At 29.2% G+C, this 22,890-nt stretch overlaps 1 protein-coding gene across 3 annotated transcripts in view; it reads right to left on the bottom strand.

Annotated features, from left to right (window-relative positions):
• The window catches only part of LOC100570183, a 174,258-nt gene that overhangs the window by 41,944 nt on the left and 109,424 nt on the right, over positions 1-22,890 (bottom strand). For all 3 annotated transcript variants that reach the window (XM_029487695.1, XM_029487696.1, XM_029487698.1), the window contains exon 5: positions 22,151-22,236. In XM_029487695.1, the coding sequence (XP_029343555.1) occupies positions 22,151-22,236 (86 nt within the window). The remainder of the gene's footprint in view (positions 1-22,150; positions 22,237-22,890) is intronic.

Here is a 22,890-nt window from a genome sequence, read left to right as displayed (position 1 = left end):
GAATATTCCAATGTTGTAAAAATTTGAATTTCAAACGATCATAAAAATTTAAATTGGACTTTTTTATAGATATTTTTTGGTTGATAAAGGTAGATAATCTTATAAGGAATCTTGTATTTACATTTTCATATCTTAGATTTAAAAAGAAAAATTTTTATGAAATTTCTAACTCGAAATAATTTGCAAATTTTCGTGATTTTTCCATATTATGTCATTTTTTTGAAACTTTAAATGCTTATAAAAAAAAACTGTGACTAACGATTTTTAATATTTTTCATCTGCCTTTGAAACAATATACTAGGAGCCTTCTATTAAATTTTCAAGCTTTTTTATCTAACAAATAAAATTTTATTGATATTTTTAGAAAAAAAACTAAAAAAAAAATGGAAAATGAAAATGTCCGTAAAGAGCTCAAAATAAATCAAAATATTTTGAAAATGTTATAGTGTATAGAAAATGCTAAGATAAACATTCAGTCAAAATGTATATATCTACGGTCATTTTTTTTAAAGTTACACCAAAAACCAAATTCAATTTTGTGAAAAATCGATTTTGCGTAAAACTTCCCGTTTTTCCTTAATTTTTCTTTTGTTTTTCCCGGCGCTTTTGAAAACTACTGGGAAATTTAAATTTCGACCTCCTCAATGCACCAACGATATTCACTTTCTGATCGAACAAGATACTGAAGTTGAAAATCGTAGCATTATTTCGACTACTTATCGTGTACACAGACACAAAAAAATAAAAAAACACACATCATAGTAAAATCAATACATTCATCGTTCCACTCAGAATCTAAAAAGGATGGTTTTCGTTAAAGAAAAATAAGTCAAATCGCTATACAGGACATAGACCAAACAGTCCCAATTGTTTATCACCGCGTAGAAAAATGGTGGCGAGCACACCTGTATGCTCATCCTGTATACATGAACTATAAAATTCCAGCAGAGTTAAATGAAAAGCGGCCTATAGGTGTAACTGAGTCGGACACAGACGTATGATGTCGGTTTAACGCTCACGTTAATGTATAACAGGCGATTGTTTGCACTTAACGATGCGTACATGTGAAATCGCATTTTGCCCCTCCCCCTCTAGCTGGAGCACTGCCCGAGTTGTGGGTTTCAGTGCACCCTCTTCCCCACCCACTCCATTCGCCCGAGGTGGATAACGGAATATCGTTTGAGTCATAAATAATATTATGCTTTAAGTGAGTACAGAATTATTTATATACCGTATGGAGGAGAAAAACATCAACCGAAACAGTAGAATATAATATAATATAATAATTTATTATAATCACATGTTATTATAATACTATATAAATACGACTAAGGGCCTGTTTTACAATCATAGTTTAAATGATGGCTAAAATAAGTAATAGATAACAACTATAGGGTTTGGGACTTATTGCAGTAAAATTGTTGGAAATATTATGCATGCACATTACAAACATAATATGCAGCTAAAAATTGAAATAACTGAGATATGTAACTAAACATTTTTTAAATATCATATAATAACCTTGATTTGTTAAATTTCAAGTCTTAACAACGTCTATAAAATTTATAATTTTATTGTTAATAGTGAGTAACCAAATATCGCCTATCTGCTGCACCTACCATAATTTTAAAGTTTAAAAACAAAACAAAAAACATATTACCATGCTTTGATTCGTACTAAACCGTATATTGGTCGACTCTTATAAAAGTAAAAAAAAATAATGTTAACAATCAAAATTTATTTATTTCAAACAAAATGTGAAAACACGAAAATTTGACATAGGTATATAACAAAATTAAATTCTTACAATTTTTCAAATCATATTATGTGTTTAACCAAAAAAATTACAAAGTAATATGCAAAAATATGCAATATACATTTTCGTATAAATTAAGTTCGTTATGTCTCAAAATAAATTTATATAATACTCTACGTCTCTACAGCCGTAGTTATAGAACATTGAACGTCCCAAACCTTGCAGGTAACCTAACCATGATAACTAATTACTAATACGAATACATTATATTATTATATTATTATGTCACGATGATGTTCATGTTTGTTCATGTTTTTAAATCTCAAAGCACTGCAATAAAGCGCAAATTATACGTTATGATCTATTGCATGAGCATAGTACACTTAATACTTATAATATTGTGCCATGCCTTTTTACCCGGAAAACATTATTTCATGGTGCGATGACGTACTGGTGTGTGTAAGCCACGGGGTTAGATGAAAAATAAAAGAAGAAAGAAAAATCGTAATAAAACACGTCTTTTGATCTTTCCCATTGAAAAGCGATATTTTGGCACGGGCCAGGGTAGCGCGCCTCCCAACCACGACGTACAACTATGACCGTACAATAAATCATTCTGCTGCGGAAAATGTACCGTGAAAAACCATTGTAAAATTTTATTTATTTTTTATCATGATATTATTATCCTTATGATATTAACCGTTTATTAATTATTATACACTGCTGCTGAAGTACCCTCTAGCTTGTTGTTTGGACGATTTATTAACGCCGCGTGACACGCCGACGCACTACAAAATATTTTTTAATTTTAATGGTAAAAGAATTAATAACAATGGCTATCTGGTTTCCGCTGCGAAACTTCACGTACAATATTATTATGATTGTATAATGTACGATGTATAAATAGGATTTAGAGGTTCTATCGAGGAAACGGTACACCGTTATGACGACAGCTATCGCTATAAAATATAATCACGAAAATACCAAGTAGATAGATATACTTTGTTCTTCAGTAGGCATATAAAAAAATATCCTAATACCGATATTATAAAAGACGCACTCAGGTGGGAGGTAGTAGCTAGGTATCGACACAATATTATTATATTTTATTCTATATTATAATATACTGACACGTCCACGACGCGACGGATCGTCTCACTTGTGTTTTGAATATATATATTCTTCTATAGGTAGCGTACAATTTGCATACAATTTTCACCCGATAAAAATTCAATAAAAAATCTCATTAACATATATATAGTATGATAATAATATATAGTTTTATATACGTTCGTAATAAATATTATACACCACCGTATAACTTACAACTGTGTAACCCATTTATTGAAGGTTTGCGCGTGCACGAGCTTTACACATGTTTGAAAATAACCAAACGCATAGAATACGGAGTGTATACGCAATATCGATTGTTCAAAATATCTGTTTTAGAGGTTCGAATCAAATAAGTTCGGTTCCGGCCCAAGTTCTGACCGAAATTTTTTTTTTTTTTGGGGGGGGGGGGCACTGTGCCCGACGATAAATACTATAATACTTACGAGGGGAGCAGCCTGCTACGACCCACGAGCTAACCACGAGTATTAGTAAGGTTGAACATAAACGAGTTAATAAGTTAGAAGTTAAGTTACCTTAACTTTTTATTAGGGTTTAACTAACTTGACTTTAACTTAACTCATTTGCCTCTACATTAACTTAAAATCAAATCAAATCATATTTTTCTTTATTTTCCCAATTAAGTCAATTTTGAATATTCCTATTATTCAGAAAAATATTTTGTTTATTTCAACAGGTTTTCGGTTTACAATAATAATTATAAGTTCGCAGAACATAGAAAATATTATCCGATTAGAAAATAAGATATATTTACAAAGAACTTCGTATTTATGTTTAAAGATAAAAACTAATATATTGTATTAATTGATAAGTTACTTATAAATATTAATATATAGGGGTAACATTAGTCACCAGTATGGAGACATTAATAGCCCACGATTCCACGACTTATATATTCATAAATCATAATACCATTTCATTAGTTATTAATTATATAATATATTTATTAGTAAAATAATGATTAATTTTTTGAATAGTAATAGACCTGTGAATGATGATAACTATTCAATTAATACCTCATAAATGCATATTTTTTTTATTATTAACTTAACTTATTAATTTAAGTTAAGTAATTGGTATTTGTCAACTTAATTGGTGTATTAAAAGTGTCTATTAACTTAATTTTTAATTGAATTGAAAAAATAATAATGAACTTAACTGAGTTAAAAAATATCATTAACTTGCCCAGCCTTGATTATTGTATTACTATCGATGCCCTCACATTTCGCGCGATTGTTATAGACGAGAAGAGCTTTACGAGAAGGGCTTTGCGCGAACGGCGCGACGAACGAGAGCGAATGGTGAAAATAAAGGCTTATCGGCGTAATAACATAACGAGATAGTAAGTTATATTAGATTACGGTGTAGGTAATTCTCGAGCAAAAGAGTTTAGTATAGATGTCCTCGTCGCTACGAAAAACTTGTAAACGTGATTTATTTAAAAAAAAAACACAAATCTTATCTCTTTTCCAATTATATTTTATCGATTAGTTTTTACAATGATAGCACGACAATAATTATGAATATTGAATAAAATCACACGAGCGCTGTATGTACATTACATCTAGACATCTAACATTTTTTTTAAAAAGTGTTCGCAACATTATTACACTTACCTACGTGTGTATAATAAATTGTATAGGAGTTTAAGAACAACATTTTAAAAAATTGACCTGATTGATCTCAGGTATACATATTAATTATTATTTATTAACGAATTCAAATCAGTTTTCAGAAGCTTTATCGCATTATCAGATCCATAATCGGTATAGGATTGAAGAAAAGTCTATACAAATGTGAATTTTACTAATTATTCAACACGGGCCTAGCCTTTTTTTTATAAGATATTAAGACCCTAGTCCAAAGTTATAATATTATGCTCTAACATTTTATTGTAATACCTACTGTAATTAATTGTTTTCATTTTATAATGACCTTTTGTTGTATATAGAATATAGATACCAAAGACCAAGAACGTTATCGTGATAGTGATCCGTTCGCGATAAATCTTTTAATTAAATTTATTTCCTAGTATATAGACGCGTACAAATTATCGTTTTATCTTCTAGAATCGAGGATGTACGAAAACAAAGTACCCCACAAGGACTTAAAGTCGTGAAATAATTGAGTTTGCGTTACCCACAGGTCACAGTCTAGTATAGTGTAATTGCTGGAAATCGTTTATGCTACGATTATATGGTTCTATATATATATATATATATATTATATACAGAGTGATTCACCAAGCATGCTCATCCACATTTTTCTCTTTAATAATTAATTTGTTAAAATTTAGGAGATTTACGGAAATTTTAAGTATAGGTAGGTACCATATTTTCAATACTTAAGATTATTAATTCCATTTAATTAGTAACAACCTGCCTGCTTGGGGCGATACAAACTTCTTTTTTTTTTTATGAAAACTATAACAATTTTATTAAGTATATTAAAGCAGATGATTTTTTTAAAAATGTTGATGCATTTAATTCAAAATTCTAACAATTAGTTTCTTAGTTATTAAAAGTTTATTTTTAAGGATAATAATATTATAGTCCTTAAAAATAGTTTCACAGCAATAATACAAATATAAAATATGTGTGATTTTGAATCTTTATTATACTTACTCTGACAATTTTTAATAATTATAAAATGTTTTAGATTAATATTAATTAGTAAAATTTGCAAATTCTCATAGACACCACAAATTCAAACCCATTGACCGATATCATCCTTAATTCAGAAAGATAATTAATTCAAAACTACTCGTTTGGATTTCGATTTAGATTCATAAACATTTTCAAAAAAATCATCTGATCATCTGTTGTTTCTTAATTTCCGACAAAACAATAAAAACCACGCGAGTTGCGGACAAAACCTAAAAAGGTGACATACGAATTGCGGACACAAATATAACATTCTACCTGTGGACAAATTTTCAATCATTATTTTTGATAAACGTGAGTTGTGCTTTTCAGACGACTGCCATAGTCATCATTCATCCTAATATATACCAATTGATCGAGGCCTTTAATGAAGTACAGACTGGTATAGTTACACGAAAATAAATTGTACTGTTGTACAAAATATAAAGCAAAAAATACTGTCGAAAAGAAGGCATTCATCCACAACCAAATGATTGCAATATCCAAGTAGTGAAATTAATAGATTAATATTTATACGAGGTGTATCAAAAAAAAAAAAAAAAATTGCTACAAAAACTATTATAACAATATTAAAATATATTCACAATACATGATGATAATATATGTATTATAAAAAAAATATATTTAATTTAAGAATAATTTAGATTTCTCTTTTGCAAGACACAAATATTTTTAACCCCAATTTGCTATTTTTTTTTGGTAGCTTGAATCAAGTCTTGAAAAAGTGGTGAAATAAAAAATTTGTATCCGCAACTCGCGTCGTTAGGTTGACCTATTATCAGTCAGGTCCTAACTTGATATCAACAATTAGTATTTTGATCACGAAATCCGTGTCAGCAGTCGTTATATTTTAATATTGACCTGAAAAATTCCTCCGCACCTAGTTTGCAGCCCGATCAACAACTTATAACAAAAAAGGATGATTCTTTTTTGAAAAAAATAATTTATAAAGACACATTTTTAATGATAGAAAAATCTGAGTATTTGAAAATATAGACCTTAAGTGCGCCTGAAAATTCCAAAAATCAGAATTTGAGTAAGCTTTTCAAAGGAAAAAACTGTGGTAAATAGTTGGTGAATGGTGAATCACTCTGTATACTACGACTTATGCATTGCAAACCATATACGGTGAGTGAGGTATTAAGACTGGTAAGCTATTATCGGATTCTCTTGTAAATATTTTTTTTAAGGCTCTGCCTCTCTGTCTCTTTAACCCACCAGTAAGAAAAACAAAACGAAAGTTTGTGAACTTTTCCCCTACAGTAGCAGACAAAAAAAATGTATCGGAAACTCGGAAAAGGTTTTCCCCCACGTAAATGTCTGAAATTTCAAACTTTATATAGCCCCAATAGTGCGCAAAACATGTTCACCGCCGCTTCAAATCTGGAAGTTTGAAATTTCGATTAAATTCTTTGAAATTAATTATAATACGTATTGAATGTTTTGGACGGCAGTCAATCGTTTTTTCCTCTTCGTTTAATCACCTCCCTCCAGTGGGTTAAATTATAAAAAGTTTAATGAGCAATCTCGTATTTGATAGCAGTACATGTACCTAACTGTATATATATGTGTAGACCAACAACTTTTTTCTTGGTAAACTTTTTATTTTGTTTTCACGCGCAACGAGTTGCGCATGGGAGTACCTAACTACCTACGATCTAGCAATAAATAAAAGTAGTACATATTAAAATCGTTTTTAAAATATATTTATATGCATACACGTGTACACAAAAATAGCTATTTTTACTTTAAATAAGAATTTATTGAAAGAAATAATATATTTCTTTTTGTTTATTGTTTATTGTATTTTTCTCGTTTGTCATATAGCTTTGAAAAATAACGAATATAAAACATTACGTCATAATGTATATTATCAGTATTGAGTAGGTACCTATTTACAGGTTTTTCTAAAATAAAAAAGAATTGTAATATTGGCAGCACTGAAGCTACTCTCCAGGGAAAATTTGAAGTAGAATACGTCACAATATATTGAACCATTTCCCCTCTATTTTATAACTATTTAATCTTAAACAAGACTTTTGAAATACAACTTACGAGGGCACTGATTGAATATCGAAAATTGTCTATCATACACATTACACATACGGTGGCCTTATATCTTTCTTCTAAAATAATATAGAATATACATGTATATATTCATTTTTATTTCGGACAAACTCGTTTTTGTTTTACGTCAATCATTAATAATTTATTGAAGTAATTTTAAATAGAAAATAACACATACTTGGATGTATTTTGTCAGCACTGATAACCTCTGTTAGCGGATATTTCTAAATTCCCTGGCTCGATTAATAATTGTTGGAAAATAACCCTTCTAATAGCGGACACATTTTAATTTCCCCATATCACGGGTGTCTGTCATAAAGAGGTTACACTACAGTATTGATTGGTACAAATCGTTGTTGTATAAATTAGTTGTTTATAGTACTTACTCATTTAAATGGACACGATTAGATTAAAATAATTTGATTTATGCGTTTTGATTATTGTAGTAAAAAACCAGAGCACTGTACTTTTAATCGTCAACACTATAATATACAAGGAAGTTCAACAAATACGCCGAGCATAAATAATAATAAAATAAAGTTGAAAATATACCATGTACTTAACTATATATGTTATATTTTTTTAAATTCTGTGCATCGTATATAGGTCTCCAATTATTATTTTAGTAGTCACTCAAGTATACTATTTTATAGGACCCCGTATAAATACCATCGTCTGTACTGAACATTATTCCGTTAATGTATGAGTAATAGTAATATTGTTATTCCTCTGACTTGTAATAGAACAAGTTAAGCGCAGTAATGATATTATAATTTATTATTTCGACTCATTGATGATGCAATATTCCTATAGAACTCGTTTTGCTGAAGAGTTTTGTAAAATGCATTAGCCGCTAATTGAATAAAAACTTGGTTTCGACTGTCGGGCGTATTCGAGATAAATGGAGTTGTTGTTACACAGGCCCGGGTGAGGGAAATTAGGCGCGCATAAATTTAAACTTTTCTCCCCGTTCGACAATATAATAATAAATTCGATGACAATTTGACAATCGATTTAACTCGGTTAAAACGTATCCGCTATATACACAAGCATTGTCGCGATGCAAATCCGCCCTCGAGCTGGTTTATAAGAGTCTTATAGGGAAGCAATAAGTACGAAAAGACTATAATGTTTAGCATCTGATGCATGGTCGAGTGATCTGAGTTTAAAAAGAAAAAAAAGACCCGTCGGTTTGTCTCGCATTTGAATATTTCTATTTAGAATTCACTTTATCGGAAGATGAAAAAGATTTACGCGTTCGCCGGCTAACTGCAAAAACTGCACGACATTGATATATATCACATACGCTACACGCGCTGTAAGCTCTATTTACATTTTTGTTCTTCTAATTTGAATAACTATAACCAGGCTAAGTATATCTGTAGCACACATTGATAGCTTACACGTTGATTTATAGGTTTTAAAATTTTTATTTACTACATCAAAAGTGGTTTTTTACAGTCGATTTCAAACCACACAATCTTCTTCTTTGCTGCAGTGTTTGTTAAACTTTTTATACTACGACGTATTATTTTCTGTGTAGGGAATTGAGTCCCTATAAATGTGACATTTCAATAAATTGTTCGCATTTCAGTTAAACTGTTTTAATGGTATCCAGTTGAAGTATTCAATATTGTAAATACTCTGAAATAACTAAATACTTTGATTGCTTTACCAATTAAACCGAATAAATATTATTGAATTTTTCTTTTATTCATTCAATCATTATATTTTACAAACAATAAGTGATGTGCAACGAAAACATGATTAGTTGAGGACTTATCGAAGAGGGCGTCCTTTTATGAGACTACAGGTAGTTGAAAGTTGAATATTTTGAAATCAACGATAGTAAGTCACGGCACCAATTGCGTTTTATTCGTCTTAGATGGTCAACACTCACCTGGCGTGGTGAAAAGCGATATATTTTTTTACTATTTTGTTTTGTTTTAATTATTATGATCTTTTCAAATTATAGCATACATTTTTAATTTAATAATTTTAATAAGAACATTTTAATGATATACTTTCTATATATGAATAAAAATTGAATTTCGAACGAGTAGGTAGTTAATTAGTTATAAGTATTTAAAATGTAGGTAGATAAAAAGAGTGGGGTGGGCGGGTGGCACAGGGATGTCCTTGTCGGTTTACTACAATTTAAACTTACTTGTTCGAAAATTCAAAACGTTAATATTTATTGAAATACTGACTGTTTACTATTGAAGCAGTCACCCTATATAGAAGTGTGTTTTACAGCCTGTCCCTGTATCATTCTGTATACATGATATATTAAATTAATTATCTCATCATGAATATGTCTTTAAATATTTTTCATTGATGTTGTATAATAATATTGGAGTGTTCCATATTGTTGTAATTTGTGAATGCAATTTGATTGGTTATCATCTTCGTTGGAAATTGCCACCGTGCCTGGGCTTTATGGTTGTTATTGGTCGATTTAATCATTTATTTTTCAATAGCTGGTAATATATAATATACGCAAGACAATGGGAAATAATGTACAATTGTTTAAACTGAAAATTAGGGATATGTTTAATGAAGCTCAAGACGTTTAATCTAGATAATGGTTTTTGGGCTGAGAGCTTTTCTTCTACGGGAATTCTGAAACATTATATCCATTACCCTCGCGGTGATGGAGATGTGTAATGTCGATATTCATATATTATTTGATGAATACGTATTCAATCGTATGACTTGTATCGTTGCATATTATAGTTTAACATAATTATACCATTCATACTTTCACTTTTGACATTAGATAGATACAACAACAAGGTAGGTGGTACAATGGTGTGGTTACGTGGCTGTAGTATAGTATTTTGTATTGTTAGTATTATTTCATTGTTTTTTTAATTCGTATACAATATTTGTTCACATTTTATTACCCGGGCATTTAGCCACAAATTAAATATATATTTTTGAAGGGTACCAGGAAATTGGCCACAGATGTATGGTACAGAAATATACGAATATATAATATTTATTAATTACAGTACCTATACCTATATAGTTATAACATTTTTCTATTGGATTAAATATAAAACTATACATACAATTAATTTAAATAAAATATGATTTAATTTTTTCAATTACTTAAAAATACAATTGTGTTTTTAAATAATGCGATACAGATTTCACAAATTTAAATCTCCTATTTTTGTTATCATATTTTTAATGTCGTTATGAATATATTTCTTTGAAACTAAAGTTCGTTTCCTGACTTTTAATGTTCCTACACTTCTAATTGTAAGTTCTGCTAACCGGATTTAATAATAAAATAAAGGCTTAATCACCGGGTGGCGGGTCTAATCTCTAAATGTAAAATTTTAGTTGCCCATATACCTATTTGAAAAAAGTCCAATGCAGCCCAATTCCCGGGTGCCCTTATAATATATGTATTATGAAGTTTTAGTGACATTGTGTATTTATTCAACAGGTTACATACTGGAAATCAATATGTAGCAACGGTTATCGGTCAGAGTAACAAAAATGTCACTGAAAGAAATTATATACCTATCTATGTATATGATTAGACGTTTGATTAGACGTGTCCTGACTGGTAGCTAGAGACTTGAAGTGTTCATGGTATCTTCGTATACCAACAAGTAGGGATGCACTAAGAATGGATTTTCCAAGATTCATATTTTAAAGAGTGGCTCACATAAAGATTTTGAGTTTCACGATGGACATCGAAAATGTTAACTTATTAATGGTTGCCATTGGTTACACATTATAATAGAAATAGTAGAATTTTGTAGTATTTTGGTTTTTTTGTATATACATGGTTGCCATTGGTTACTCGGGCTGATCATCTAAAATCATTAATTAAATCATCACGTTTATGGCTTTTAATATAGAAATTATATCTTAAAACAAATATGAGAATTATTTATTTATAAAATGATTATTCTAAATGTTTGTTGCCTATAGACTCAAATAATACTCGACCGATTTTCACGAAAATGTCAGAGATTATTTTTTGAGATATCAGAAAAGTTTAGAGAGGGGTTTGAGCCACATTCGGAAATATACCATGTACTATATGTCCAATCCACCAGTCACAACTGGCGGAATGCCCATCTCGATCGAATTAGATGACAAAGCTATTGGTACAATGACTCCGATTTACCCGAGAATTGAGGTACCTACAAGAGCCAAGATCGAGATACACCCATACAATATTTTATTTTTATATTTTGGTAATTTTTTGAAGGGTAAAGTCAGGTTATACAGCTACTATTATATACATAATATTCTATATAATATATTTTTTTGAAACAATCAAATGTTTCGATTGCGGATTTTATAGCAATACATATTTTACCTCCTTTGGTATAGTTCCATTCAAGGTACACAATTTTGAAAGTTCATAATAAAGTCCAAATTGTGGAAAAATAACTCTAACAATATTAAAAGTCAATGACTTATATCTGTGCTTTTATCTACATTACGATTGAAAAATATGCACACTCGTCATTAATCATTATATAGTTTGCAATGTTTTACGAATGACACTATCTATAGTTTCAGCTATATTATGACGTGTCACTGAGCGTCTTGAAAGTGATTTCTTTCCTAAATTCGCTCGAAATTTTGTTTTCATTTATTGATTTAGCCATTTATATCGCACATTTTTTAACGAATTCGCCATCACTCAATGATTCCTTAGATTTTGCTATTTCGTGAGAGATAGTAAATGAAGCCAATCAACTTGTGATCGTTATGAAATTGTTGCTTTTATCATCACATTTTGTAGGGATTGAAATTGTCTTTTGATCGATTACCACTACACACTATCTCTCTGTCTTGCAGCGACACCGATTTATGTTTCGTATTTGGACGGTTGATTTGTCGTGTAATGTCCTTTTTAATTATATTATTTAAGTACTGCAATGACATTTAAACGAACAACTAAACATTGAGGTTTCTTTTGTTTGCTTACGATAAATAAATATTCATTTTCCCATCAACCGTTATAAAAGTTCTGTCTTCATCGTCAATTTTGCGCTTTTCTATGGACATTTATGAAGCACTACGAAACACGAAAATAATAAAACCAACGACGGATACGATAAAAGCGATATAATAAAATAAGTACCTTTTAGCTGTAGTTCAATAGGTACTAGATAAGAATTAATATCTACATTTCTACGAACATCGTAATTTATAAATATAGATAAACGATAAAATTTTATGGAGTAATTTTAAAATGTAGAACTGGCCAGATAAAAAAGGTATGCAAGCCGGATGCGGCCCGCGGGCTGTTGCCTGTCACCAACATAATATTTTAGTATCTAATGATGCTGATCGAACCGAATTTATATTATTACATATTAATTTAGGTATATTTTGTGTATTTTAACAATGATAAAAATGAAACGTTACATCGAATTCATTTTATCTTAGTAATAATATTATTAATACTTAAAAAAATGTTGTGCCTAAAGTCAACACGCAAAATATAAGCTATTAATAAAAAAACAGCTGTTGAAGAACTATAATAGGTATGTATATTCATTAGTGTGTTCTAATTTCTAGTCATGGTAGAATTACGTTTCTTATTTACATTCCCAATTACATAGATTATTTTTCTCAAAAAAATAACAAACTATAGTGTTTTTCGTTTCACGTGGTTTTTTGTTCGTGTTCAAAACATGCCATCCTCTGCTCATTTTTTTTATGGCTCGCGAATAATAATATTAATGAACAATTAATTTTGAAAAAAAATCATACAATTTTCCTTTCGTTTCACAACTACGTATGTGACCTGTATGGGTACATCAGTGATCATGTTACTTTTCTGTTTTATCTTCTAATAAACTGTTATTGAATAAGTATTGTATAGTATTATAACTTGTAAGTTGTAAGTAATGAATAAAATTAAAAATTTATATAAAATGTTTTTTTTTGATACATTTTGATGTGTTGCCCGCATAGTAAGCCAATCAATATAATTGGCCCAGTTATTATACTTTGAGTTTGACATGCCTGTTCTAGGCGTGTAATAATAAATTTCGTCCACGTTTTGAATTAATTTTAATATTTTGATAATTGTTTTTTCTCATTACTCCTGTCAAATGCATTACATTAAAGCAATATATTAAACATGATACAGATAATTAATATATAAAAAAAACTATGACTAATAAGAAATGTTAATAAAATCGATAAGTCAGCCCCAGTGGATAACAACAGGAGAGCGAGGGTTAAGAAGGACTTTGAATTGGGGATTGGTAACCTACTGAGGATAAAAGTTTAAAAAGGTGCAATCGCCCTTTTGCGGATTAGTATTTCAATCAGTTTTAGACTTATCTCTAATGAAATAAAAGTTCTAATCACCATGAAAATCGCGAAATTCACCAGCTTACTTGTAAACGCATTGGACTTGTATGTTAGTATTTTCTATGATTTACGTGTTTGTATGCTCCGGATTTCCCATCACTAAGGTTGGGATTTCGATGTGCTTTGCTTTGATTACCGAATCTAATTACGCGATTATGCTATAACATACAAGTTGCATGTTTTTTTTGAGCAAGAACCAGACATTTTTATCATGCATTTTTTGTTCATTTTAGGATTTACGGGCTAATATTTAAGCTTTTGAATCTAAAATTTGAATTAAAACATTTTATTTAGCTATTACATGATTATTATATAAATTTAACAAATTATAACTTTGTAGGTACAGGTACCTACAATTTTCGATCTAAACCAATAAAAAAAAAAAACAGAATAGTTTATGGAAATAATTGTTTTTCTGGATTAAAGAGCTCCAAAACGATCAATTCTGTCTTTAAAAATTTTTTACAATTCTTTAAAATATATATTATCAATTACATCAAAATTATTATTAAACATAAAAAAAACATGTAATGCATATTTTTAGTGCATTATTCAGAATTTTTAGGACAAAAGCATATTTTTAAGGGCGTTTTGTAAATGTGTGCATAGTAAGTGATCATTAGTGTATGTGACAGTATAGTGTAAAGGACCTGATACGCGATAAGACTTCTGAAAACTGATTTTAATTCGTATATGTCTACTTGAGATCGATCATGGAACATTTTATGATATTTAATTTAATTTCAACATTTAAATTTTCGTAAATTTTAAATATTTAAACAAAATGTATTAGACTTGAGGACAGTATGTTAAAAAAGTGGCTTGATCGATCTTAAGTAGACATATTGACGAATTCAAATCAGTTTTCAGAAGTCTTATCACATCATCGGTAGATTGGAAAAAAAAAATGGTACATATCGGTTGAAATAATTTATCGTTTGCAATCCCCTTAATAATATTATGTTTCATTATAATATTAATTCAGCACCGAATTCAAGATCCGCCCACCGACGACCGATCCTCAAATTTCAAACGTGTTGCATGTATATCTCATGTACCTACATTTTTTAGACCTATATTCGGTACGCCAATGATTATGACCGTCGAGGGACCGTAACGTGAAAATAATTTCTCTCGGCTTACGCTTTCCGAGCATTAGCCATCTAGTGACAGCCGAATTGAGTTTTTAAAGACGAACGCAGTTATTTAGTCATTTAAGAGATTCTAGATCTAATGAGAACTTATAATCTCTCTGACCACTGTCATTCAAGTCTTAATTCACATTACTTAGTGACAAATATTACAAGGTTTTGATATAATTATTTTGTGCAAAATGTCTTATAGATTTGTATAGACAGTACTCAATGCACATACTAACATTACATTTAAAACAAATAATAAATAATAATATTATTTTTAAATATACAGGGTTTCCCACGAGGATTTACCCATTAAGATATCTCCTGAAATAATACATTCTTCATAAATATGTTTTTTCTGACTCACATAGACAATTACTGCATATATTTTAATTTCTAATTTAATTACATTTTTTAGTAAAAAAAAAAAGAAAAAAAATGCACTTTTTTTTTGTTTTTGAACAATTTATGATTTTTATAGGTAAAACAGCAAAAAAACTGGTTTTTGTCCGGGCAACGAGTATTACAGCTAATAGGTATATCCTCGCAGGACACTCTGTATAGGGGACGCGTGTGATTGTTTTTTTTATTTTACATCTGCTATTTGTTTATAATGTTTTGTTTTAAACATCCAAAGGAGATACACCAATAGACATATTAAGTTGTCTATTATTATTTATTTTAGAAGCTTAAATATAAGCTCATATATATTTTTATCCAACTAGTCACCTAAGTAATTTAAATGTTTTTTTTTTATAAAAGTGTAGAATAATTTTCTATTTTGGGTAAAACGTGTTTTATTTTTACAACACTGATGTTCATAATATATAATATATTTCACATATAGGAAAAAGAAAACAGTTGGGCACTGTGACCTCTACATATATAATAGTAATACATTTTCTACTTCTTGAGTTCCAAGTAGCTATATTTATATCGATTGTAAAATTGAATTTAGTGGGTGCCCACTTTGAAAAGTCGTTTTTCAATTTTTCAGTGGTTAGGTAGTTGCCGAGTGCATGGAAAAGCTATCCACAACATTTGAAAAACATTGAGTTAGCTTAACCAGTGCTGTTTAAATTGAGATGCACAAAAAAATGTGATGATTTATTATCGTCTGTCTAGGATATACATTTATAAATTATATTTTTAATAATTTATACTACGCTAAGTCGAATTGAGCGAAGCGAAACGAGTGCACATTGGCCGGTCTGGTGTCTTCATTTAATAATATTATGACAATATAAGTGTTATATTATAAATTATAATTTATTGATAGTTGATTTTTTGTTACTTTTTGATAAATTTTGATTTTAATTTATAACATATTATTTAGATAACAGATTGCTAATCAAAACCACAATAATCATAATCACATTATTAATAAGTAATAACTAATAAGGATGTATATGTATATTTAAATTATGTTTTAATACTCAATACCTTGCTATGCCAAATTCTACGATGAGATTCTCGCGTCTTATAATATGGAAAATTATAGCAATGCGTTAAAATATTAAAATAGATTATTGATTTTAATTTATAGGCACAATGTAATATTATTTATGTAACAAATTAAAAATCGAAACCACGCAATAATCATAAATTCATAACCACAATATTAATAACTACCTACTAATAAGTGCATGAAGTAATCGCATTCATAATTAAAATAAAGTTTATTTAATTTTAAAAATAATTTTTATAAACATTCATGAGGACGAAGCGTTTATAAATACCCAAAGTGTATTATAACGCAATTATAGTGTAATCTACATTTGAATTAAGCGTTATGTCTGTATACAGAAAACAATTTGAAGTATTGTACCTACTACCTAGCCACCTAGGTGTAAATATATAATATAATACGATTCTTACCAATCTCGCTTCAAAAAATAACTTTTAAATATAATTAAATGTGTATTAGATTTATGACGAAAACGTCGTTTTAAATAATACCTTCGGCGAGTTTAACGTAGCTTGAAATAATTATAATCATATTATAATCAAATTTATTTACAATGCCCGTATATATTATACTTACTGAATTTTACAAATGGATTTCCTTGGGGGTTGCTATCGATGGTATTCTTTGGGGAGAAAAACACCATTTATACTTCAATTGCAGCATAATAATTATTTGAAGGGGTGCTTTGAGTATTTTAAAACTCAAATGTGCATTAAACATGCGTGCGTGGTTTTAAATACTCTGAAATAAGTGAAATAGGTACCTATAGTTTACTAATTTCAACCGTTTGAAATTAGGATGAAATGAATATTTCATTTTAAGACAATTATTAATATAACATGGACGAATAAGCATCATACGATAATACGAGTAACGGCGTAATAGTCAAATGGTTCCCAAACAAGTATAACTATTGTCAGCTTATAATCAATAATTAATGACAAGGCGTCATAACAAGACGAGGGAATAACCGACGATGCAACGTTTCAAAGACTATGAAGTTTAATATTATATTTTTGAATTATGGTTCGAATGGATATTACCATCACACCTCCTAACTACACGTCGTACTATTGTATACTTCGTATGTGTTTATCAATCAAGACGATTTGTGAAGAATATAATAATATGTAGGTAATTAATATTTAATAATGACTAAACCAAGTGCGTTATTTAATTTCAGTTTTTTTTTATATTGTAGCCCGTATGCGCCATAATGGCAAAATGTCTGCAAGTCATTTTTAAATAATTATGTGGCCATAATAATAATATACAATATAATCGATACATATTGTATAGGTAGCTATAGTACAATACAGCTGGTACCTGTTTCAATAGGTAGGCGATAATATTTATAAAACATAAACTAAGTACTATAGAAACGATATTTTTATTATTACTTGCTCTTTTTAGTATAATGTATAATAATTTATTTCTGTTATCAATTTTATCTCGGTATGGTTAATCTCAACTGTCGGACCAAAGCGATAATTTGTTTGAAAAGTAAAAAATAAAAATACATAGGCAATTAAAACACATAATATTATATCGGTACTTTAATTTATTTTATTATCGCCCAACAAATATGGGTGTTTTACAAAAAAAATATTTGCCAAAGTGCAGTCTATAAAAATCCATTCAATTTATATGATTAAATAAATAAATTAATTGATTATGAATTTATATAGATCGATATGATCAACTGTAATGTTAAAAACCATTAAAACAAAAATACGAAAATTGTATACGACCGACAGATGGACTCAGACTGATTTATGTTCAACATAACTTAGTAAATTTATACCCCATATTTTATTTGTTTACATATTACTACATATTTTGAATCATTCACCTACCTGATTTTAACGTCAATTTTTATTCTGTAATATCGGAATGAACTATAATGCCACGTAACAAGAAGTAGTTAAACAAATATTTTCATAATACCGGGTAACGAAATTAATTACCTATTTTGTTTTCAAGCCATTAACGATGCATTGTTATGTTTTTTTTTTAATTTTTCATTCTCATAATATACAAAATTTGTTATGTTATGTAAATCATAATTTATTTTTATTTAATTGCTCCTATATAATGAATTCGCTCGGGACAATTCCATTTCATTTTGTTCATTAAACATATATTTTATCATTTCGAGCAACATAATAACACAGTTCAACATAATATGTAAATTAATATAATTTTTTTTTAAAAATATGCTGCCAAGTTCATCGGATTTCTAAATACATTGTATACTGTTCATTTATAAAACTAGTGTTTTTATAAACATACTTCATAATAATAATATAATTTTGACTTTTTTCCATGTTAATAAAGAATTTGTCATATTTTATAATCATTGCTGTTCATTCCAAATGTAAATTAGCTCATACATGTTTTATGCATAAACATAAATTATTTCCAGAAAAAGAAACTAAATATGTTTTTGTAACGAGTTTTGTATTGTAAAGTGCATCCAACATATAAATTATAAAAACTATTTATCTTTTTCACAAGAGAATATAGTGAAGTTAACATGTAAAATATAAGATTAAAACAATAATGAAAGCTAATTTTAAATGAATGGATTTTTAAAACAAATTTAATATAATATAAAATATATACGTATACTAAAATTCAACTGTCAGTATTTTTTATATTAAAGAATGAAAAAAAATGTTATATTTTTTACGCTTTGCAGCAAATTGATTGAAACCAAAAATAATACTTTTATAAAGTTATTATTTTTTTTTTTTACATTTTGCTACTGCAAATGACATTTGGTTTTCGTAAAATACTATCAATCACAAAATCGTCGTACCGACTGCTGTTAGGTAAAAAGAATTCTGAAAATGTATACTTCATTACTATATAATATATATTTATTTTATAAATGTATTTATGTATCGTGTATGTATACAGTTTCAAATACATGTATCATATTATATATTTATATACATTCAGAAATATAAATCATTTTAATAACATATTTTATTTCTACCATGGCCTGAATGTCCCGTAATAATTGTATTGTAAGTAATCACATTAGTAATGTAAAATAAAAGGAATTTTCCAATAAGTAAAGTTATTCGTGAATGAAATATTAATTTTCCGACGTGCATACACCTGTTGTGTATAACACCGCTGGTTGTTTTGTCTATTATAATATTATACAAAACATTCACAATTGTATACTATAACGACGGGCACATAATATACAGGGCACACTAAAATAATACATGTATTAAATTTATGATCTTTTAAACTTTTTATGGCCATATACTCCTCATAAAACTTTATGTTTTGAAAAGAGAAACACATTTTTCTATTATAAATACCTAGTCGATACCGTGATTTTTTAGAAAATATTGATGAACCTAAATTAAAACTCATACGAGTAGTTTCTGCGAGTTATTTAAATGTATATCAAAAGGATATTATTAGTAATTAAAAATGGTTTCACAAATATATTAAATAGATGTAATATCGGATCTCTTATTTGTTGTACTCGGACAGATTTTAAAAATTATTACATGTTGATGGAATCGGTTACATCAATTACTATTTACTATAATTTTCAAATCACCATAGCTGTAAATCGTCCAAATATATTTATTGTCATGGATCAATAATTTTATTTTATTGTGCAAAACGTTTTCTCAAAAACTAGGTAGTTAGGTACTAGATCTAATTTCATTCTAGACGAATATAAATGTTTAAAAAAAAACCATATCTTCTTAACAATTTGTAATAAAAAGTGTGGTTTTATTTCATAGATGTGTGTATCATCACGAGACACTCTTCGAATGACAAACAATATAAGTAATTGAAAATATTTTCTACTTAAATATTCAAAAATTCAGAACAAGAATAAATGCATAATTTAATGAAAGAAAACAATTGGGGCGAGTATTAATTACATGAAATATATTATTAGCCATGCTGCACAATATAACATAAACATATTATATATATATTATAGGTTATAACGCGGGAACTAATCAAATCAACCCAACATTGGTCACAGGTATACAATTGGCACAACAGGATATTATTATATTATTCGAATCGATACGTCTATTGTAGGCTGTATACATGAACTATACGTATGTGCCATTACTGGTATACTTAATATATAATAGATTATAATATATAAATGATATAGACGTATATTCACATTCGACGCATAAGAAGCATCCGGGTGGATATATCGGGTAGGTAATGGTTGTATAATACTTATATACGCATACCTATATTGTGTAGAGGGTGAATAAACGAGCAGTCTCACCCCAATTTTACCTTAAGGTATGAATTTATTCGAGTTCTAAATTTTGGAATTTTTGAGTATAGGTATATCCTCTTAAAGATCACAATATTTACATATACTTAGGTTTTTTATGAAATCTATGGAGCGTCCTGTATCCTGCAATATCCTGTAACGCCGTGCATTTACATTCGAATGTTTGACCCCTACAAAGCACGTGGGTGGATATATCACGCAGGTAGATGTTATTGTATATTACTATTACTATTTAGTTGCATTTATTTAGGGCCATCAATGTTTTCAAAAAATCACGATCTTAACTAATTATAATACAAAAGGGTGTTTCTCTTATGAAAACATCAAGTTTATAATATAAGGAGTATGGCCATATGCAAATATTCGAGGAGTGCTTATAGGGGCTCAGCCTCCCAAAATTAAAGCTATTGAGCGTATATTTTATATTTTTTAATGTTATTAATTGGCTTATTTTATGTAATGAAGGTTCAACCCCACGAAAATTCAATCAAATCTCTGATTACACCCCGAATAGTGTAAAATAATCTATTGCAAATATAGTCATCAAGCATACACACAAATTCCAAAAATCATATAACAAGAGTGATTTAACTTTCAAGAGGTAATTGGGACGGAAGGTGTGATTCGCACGATTGGTGAATCCTGTTCATAACACAACGAAAACAACATAGGTATATAGAGAGGCGTATGTAACTAATATTGTATCGACGAGTCTTCCGGTCTATATCATCGGTGCACAATATTGTAGTTGTAATGTACAAACACATCAATAACTGAAAATAGCTGCAATTGTTTCGCCGGAACAATAATATTTATGCACAAATACATAATAACAGTGTAATTATAATTTATAATACCTACAGTCGGTTTACACACCAGAAATAATACCGCGGGTTATATTTTATACCAATATGTAGAAGAGATATCCCGAAATCCCGGGTTTGTGCCGATTCCGCCGGGTCAGTGATTAAGTTCCAGCAATTTGGATGGACAATTTGTTGTGCGTTCAAATTCGACTACCTATACCTATTATAATATTATATCCCCGCGTGGCGCTGAGTCGGCGGTTATACCGCGACTAAATCGACCACCCTCCCACCACCCCAAACCTCCCAACAATTCTCCTAATCTGTCTCCCCCCCCAGCCCACCCGATGTAGAGTATAATAATTATTATTACACATTCGTGCGTCGTACATATATTATTTTTGCGTAAACATATAAGATAATCGTGCATATTACATAGGTATATTATTATACTCACAAAATAAATTCCTATCAACAACACGATGCTGGTCAGGATACCGCATCCAGCGCACACCAACACCACCATGTGGAAAACCACTGTAGCTGAAACACACGTAATAATGAAAACAATTTATATATTTTACGTTTACACAGCGGTCATTAGCAATAAGTAGCAACGCAGCACATGTTATAGAATATATGTATATATATACGAATGCTCATAATTCGGACGAGATGTGGGGTGTATATAAATTACACGTGAGCTGTGGCTCGGGTAATCATCTGAGTAGTGCGTGTGTAGAGTAGCTGTATATGCACATTTTAGGTCCATCGTGGTAGGTAGGTAGGTGTATAGGAAGGAAGGAGGAAATGTACGCGTAGTTCATTATTCCATCATGATATGTTTTAAAAGAGTGGCAGACATTTTTCGGGTGGTTTTTCCACAACATATTTTGCCAAGCTAGTATAAATGTTTTACTCTCGAATAATTATTAAAACATAAGCGTCTGTTTTAAAATAAAAAAAATACCGATTATTACCTATTTTTATATTTTACACTCTATACAGTGTGTCCCAGAAGTCCCGTATCACCCTTAGTATCTCCGTGGAAAATCAATATACAATTTTTAAATACAATTTTTTTACAGTAATAAGTATGGAAATTCTGGTTGAATACCATAGTATTCGATTTACTTTTTTCAGAAATTCAAAATTATCAACATTTTTTTTTAGGAAATTAATATTATTAAATTTCCA

This window comes from Acyrthosiphon pisum, chromosome A1, assembly GCF_005508785.2.
Source record: "Acyrthosiphon pisum isolate AL4f chromosome A1, pea_aphid_22Mar2018_4r6ur, whole genome shotgun sequence".
In the NCBI taxonomy this organism is placed as follows: domain Eukaryota; kingdom Metazoa; phylum Arthropoda; class Insecta; order Hemiptera; family Aphididae; genus Acyrthosiphon; species Acyrthosiphon pisum.
The sequence above is the reverse complement of the archived record's forward strand: the minus strand, read 5'-3'. Positions and strand labels throughout refer to the sequence as shown.